Raw genomic sequence first — 5662 nt, forward strand, 5'->3', positions numbered from 1 at the left:
ACTTTTTCCCTAACCTGATATGAAGTGTGCGCTGCACATGTGAGCATTTTTGATGATGGCCTCCGTCCAGTCCTTTGGTCTTATCACATTTAACCATAGTTGTCTTTGTTTTTGTTGACGGGCAGTGGCGGCTGGTTTTGAGCCATGACTCCTTCTGTATTTAAAGTTTGCTGAAGTTAGTCAACATAAGCCATCATAACCAAACCGCTCTCACCACACCAAGAAAGTTACATAATCTGACTTTGGCCTCTATTACTCGAGACTCAGCTGGATGTTAATCACAGAATTCTTATTGGAGATAATCAGTGCGTTTTATCACATGATGTGAATGCAGCATCAGACAAGCACCTGCCAGGCGCCACATGGAGGCCGGCCGGTAATTACCGGCATCTGGCTGGGGTCACCTCACCCTCCCCAAGCCTCCCCCTGCAGGCAGAGAGCATGCTGGGAGAGACGGCAAGCTGAGCAGGTAAATTACCTTGTAGTCAGGAGGGATCTGAGCTCCGAAGCCAAACGCTGGAAACATTTTGTCACTGCGAGGAGAGAAAAAAAGACACAGAAAGGTCTGAGTGTAAAAATGGAAAGGAGAGGCTGAAAGAGGGTCTGTGATTGGCTGCCAGCAGGAGTTAACGAGCTCATTCAGAACGCCGCTACTTCAACACAAAGCAGAGAAATGAACCCTGATTACTTCCTGCTCGGATCACACGACTAAAAAGGTGACCAACAGTGAGGGAACAGAAACACATTTAGGTATCATAAAATCAAAGCACATAAATGACTGTTTGTGTTTTAATGCCGATATGGCTCCAGATGCAAATTTAAAATATCCAATCATTAAGCAAATGACACCATCAGAGGACTGTGGAGCTTCTGAGTGTGTTTTTCAAACTAAACATTTCATTCTGCCGTCGCCCTGAAGAAAGAAAGAACGATCTGTTTAACTTTTAACATCAGGGTTTCTCTTCACAGAGAATAAAATACAACCTTTTATAAAAAATGTAAAATTATAAAAGCCTGTGTGGGACAGAAAGTGACGCCTGAAGGGTTTTAAAGTCTCTCAGCCAGAAGAAGAAAACTCAGAGAGACAAACCTGACAGCTTGGAGCGAGTTAGAATTAAGAGCACGGGCGGACGTGAGTCGTTATTTCTCCTCTTCAGTTCTTCTGGATGTGAATAAAACATTTAGTCACAGGAGCAGAGGAGCATCACTAACTGCCTCTGATTTAACCTTTAACCTAACCTGTATTTTTCCTTTAATAAATGGACTCATCTGATTGGCTGCTGTGCTGTGATGCAGACCCACCTGTCGTAGTCCTGGCAGATCTCGCCCACAGCCACCAGAGCCTTCAGGTACTCGTTGGGCTGGTACGGGTGGATGTAGTGCAGCGAGCAGCTGTTACGAGGATCTCCATTAGAGGCCGTGAAGTCGATGGCTACCTGCAGACATGACAACCAATCAGAGACCAGCATCAGCTCATCAGTTAGCTCTAACCTTTTACAGTTTCCTCAGATGTTAAAGTGCTGTCAGTGTTTTCGTCATGTCTCATTCACATCAGATGATGTAGGTGATGCAGGTCAGAGCTCACGTTTGTTTAGCACTGACCTGCGAACATTTGTTTTCTCTAACAAGCTAACGGGATAAACATTATACCTGCTAAACATTAGCATGCTAATATGCAGTTTAAAGTGAGGACAGGTTGGGCTGTGTTTGCTCTCAATAGCTCAGCACCTACGACTAACCAGTTCATTTTTAAGTAAAAAAATTCAAAATGATCTGAAATACAAGAAACCTGTTCTTTAGTCTGGCGCTCCATTGACTCAGTGAGCTTTAGCGCCACATTTCAAAGCGCCATCCATTTAGAGGTGGTGAAAGTATGATGTTCTGTGATGTAAATGTCTTGACTTTTATTGTGTATTCTGTTGGCTTTGCTGACAGACAGCATGTAGTGCTACTTCCCACCATCTGGTCTCCACTGGTCAGCTAGCTTTGGCCGCCCTGCGCTGTGGGAGCTAGCTACTGGGCGGAGCTATAGTTGAAGTGCCGCATGAAAACTATGACAGTCACTGAATCCTCCACAGGAAGTTTCAGCAAATATTTCACAATAACAGCCTGTTTAAAGAGTAAAGGGATTCTCTCAGCTGAAATGATAAGGAGCTTTTAATTTTAAACAGATACAGGAAGTGTTGAGTTTGAATTGATGGCGCGATGCATTAAATCAGAGATATTGGATGAAGCGAGATACCCCACTCAGCTCACTTCCTGATTCAGTGACGTCAGCGCCACGCCCCCGTAGGAGACTTGCGGCAGCTCTGAATGTATTGTCATCAATGAGGAAAATGAACGTGATCACAATTTATGGTCAATTCTTTCGCCCTATAGTCACTAAAGTAAATATTGGGTTCATTTTCCACAAGCCACACATCTTACCAACATTCTGACACTAAAGCTGCATTTTTCATCTGCACAGATCAAGAGAAAGTTAACTTTGTTTGAGCCCTGTGCGTCTCAGAAAACAAGTTCTCGCGAGATCTCATGATCTTGATAAACAGGCGGTAAAATCAGGCGCAAAGAGGGAGAACAGGCTCTGATTGGAGGAAGAGCTAACCACGCCCACTTAGGAGACAGGAAGAGTAACCGTTTTCTTAAGCCTACGGTGGGGTATCTCCTTTATCCAATATCTCTGATTAAATTAAACGGGACAAATGGGAGTGGATTAAAGATAAAATGATCAAACTACAGAGGGAATGAGAAATTAAAGCCTGTTTCTAATGTGGTAACGTCTCGAGAGGAAATATCTAAAAGGCTGGGCTGTTGTTGTCGTACAGTTTCCATGGCAGCAGATTGTTCTGTGTTCCTACTGGTCAAAGTGACAGCTGTGACGGGAGAAGTCATGAAAGACAAAGAGAAAAGCAAGCATGCAAGACTTTCTGTTCGGACGTGACGTCGGTTGCCATCTACTATGACACACTACACGAGATGAAAGGATGGATTATCGCAATCAAAACTCATTGTTGTTCACAATCTGAGCCGACACCATAGGACGCCATGTTTGGCTATAACCGGGCTGATATCGTGTAGCCTGAACCCGGCATTACTCTTCAGTAACCTACTTATCTACGTCGTAGTACACCCTCTCCATCAAGCACCACTACACCACTGACGGAGGTGCTGCGATGAATATAAGTGTCACATGGAAAACACTTTTTCTATATTTAAATATAGCTTGCACAGATATCATTGAGTTATTCTATAAATACAAATCAACTTTAGCACAACATAAGTAGAGACTCAGGCTCCAGAGAGAATCCTTGTAAATTAAGTGTCTGTCTGTAAATACAAGAAGAAAGAAAAAGTCTCGTCGTCTTTATTCAGTCGACTGTGAACCAAAATAACCTGCAGTCAGAGTTTCCTCCGGAGACGACATGAAGCAACAAACAAACAGCTGATTGGACACGCCGCTGCAGAGAAACACACCTCGCTCCTGTTTTCTTACTAAACTGAAGCTTCCTGGCTTGTTTATCTGCTGAGTGAGTTTCTGACCCTCCTGGGCGATTAAACCTCCGCACATTAATTCAGAAATACTTTCCTTTCTTCTCCTGACTGACTGCAGGTTGGAGGAAAGTGTTTCCCGCTGATTAAACATTTAAACATTCGGGGAGAAGTGGGATTCGGCTGCAGGAAGTGAAGCAGCTTTGTTGTGCTGTTGAGCTGAATGTTTACATGAGTGAACAACAGGAAGACGCTGAGCGGCGTCGAGTCTGAATCTGACTCAAGGAAGATGTTTTAAGATGTTAGAGGAGGAAGTACACAGAACTGATGTCGGTGTTCCTCTGAGTTTCAGGGGAGTTGAGGTGTATTTAACTGTAGGAAACGTTTTGCTGATGACCTGAGATCTTCAGGACAAAGCTGGAGATGAAGAGCGCCCTCATACTTTTCAACAAGCAGTCAGAATAAAAACAGAAGTTCAGTACAGGTCAAGCAACTGGGAAAATGTAGTGAGCTCAGCTACCAGTTACTCTACATCAAAATAAAGTTTCACTACACTGAAACTGTCTCCAGAGAAATGTTGGAGCTAAGCTACGAGGAAATGACAAAATTAACTGGTGCTTGCAAAACTATTATTTTTTGACTTTATGTCAGCCAAACAAACAGGCAGCAAAAAAAAGTTCAGTTGGACTGTTTATAAAATAACAGACTAATATTAAATTAAATCAAAATTAAATTTATAATATTTCTTCTTCTTTTGCCATGTGAACATGTCCTCCAATAACATGACACCATCAGTCGGCCTATTTCTGTCTGTCTTCCTCTTTAACACGTCTCTGTCTCGGCCTCTTTCAGTCAGCTCTCTGGCTCTGTCACTAATTCAAAAACTGAATTCCAAACTATATTTTTCACTCAATTAAACCATCATAAATAAAGACCGTAATATAAACAATAAAAATAACTTTTTTTTCTGGACATTAGAACATGAACATGTCCTGCAGATAACACGTGACATCAGTCTGTCCCTCTCTGTCCTCTGTCTCTCAGCTCGTCTCTCGGGCCTTGTTGTGTCTGTTTCTCTGGTGTCCACTGTGAATCCGCTAAATATTCACAGTCTGTGGACGAGACACGAGAGAGACGCATGAAGAAGTGCAGTGTAGCCAATCAGAGGCAGAGGAGGGCGGGTCTGGCCAAGAAAAGCCAATAGCGAAGCAGCAAGCAGAATAAACTGAAGGATTAGTGTGTGATGTCATACAGGAAGTGCTGGCGTCAGTCACATGACTTATTCTCAGTTTGATTATCCTCATGTCGTGTTCACACCAAACGCAATGCAAATTTTCGCGTCACGTTCCTCACGTAGGTTTGAATGCTGGAATGTTTAGTGTTGACTCACTTCATACATGTGAATGACTCGTGCCACACGCGCATGAAATCACTGAATCGATGAATGAACTTCCGCCGGCATATCCTTGGCGTCATACGTCCCCCAAAGGATCTCAATGCTGATTGGCTATCGCTGCACCAGCTGGTCACTGAAGTTAAGATTTTTCATTTCTTGTGAATAAGCATATGAAGCGAAATCGCACTTCTTGCTTTATAGGCAGCACTTAATTCGTGTATTTTGTGTCAGTTGTGTCACGTCCGTTGGGTCCATCGCACCAGCTGCTGGGACTTCACGTCTAAACGTATCTTTATATATAATTCATTTACACAAATTGTTTTATTCGCACCAGTTTGCATCCAGTTTTATCCAAACCTCTGCAGAAAAACAGTCTGCCGCACCTCAGAGTTTTTCCTGAAAAAATAGCTTGTAACTTTAGGAGACATTACTGCGTTACTCAGTCAATTAATCAGCTTCACTAGTCTAAAGATATTTGACTCAAAAAGTAGTGATGTCACCACCATGCTACTGAGAAATTGAGTTAGTATCATCATTACTTACAAAAAAAACAACAATAAAGTTTATTAGCTTGAACATTAAATATCTTCTCTTTTTATTTAAAGGGAAATTTCGGTTTATTTCAACCTGTCTCCTATCGTCCTAAATTTGTTTCAAGTGACTAGTGACATAAAAATAATAGTTAGCATGTTAGCCGTTAGCCTAGATACAGCCGGGGCGCATAGTAGTGTCAGACCTGTTAAAACGTAAGTGAACGGGCAACCTTCAAGTGCAAAG

The 5662-nt window shown here is 42.5% G+C and overlaps 1 protein-coding gene across 1 annotated transcript in view; it reads right to left on the reverse strand.

Annotated features, from left to right (window-relative positions):
• cpne4a (copine IVa) overlaps positions 1-5662 on the reverse strand; it is a 97286-nt gene that overhangs the window by 14578 nt on the left and 77046 nt on the right. The window contains exons 11-12 of the mRNA XM_050046344.1: positions 1303-1436; positions 479-533 (exon numbers count right to left, since the gene is read on the reverse strand). Coding sequence (XP_049902301.1) covers positions 479-533; positions 1303-1436 — 189 coding nt within the window. The remainder of the gene's footprint in view (positions 1-478; positions 534-1302; positions 1437-5662) is intronic.

Source organism: Epinephelus moara, chromosome 6, assembly GCF_006386435.1.
Source record: "Epinephelus moara isolate mb chromosome 6, YSFRI_EMoa_1.0, whole genome shotgun sequence".
Classification (NCBI taxonomy): domain Eukaryota; kingdom Metazoa; phylum Chordata; class Actinopteri; order Perciformes; family Serranidae; genus Epinephelus; species Epinephelus moara.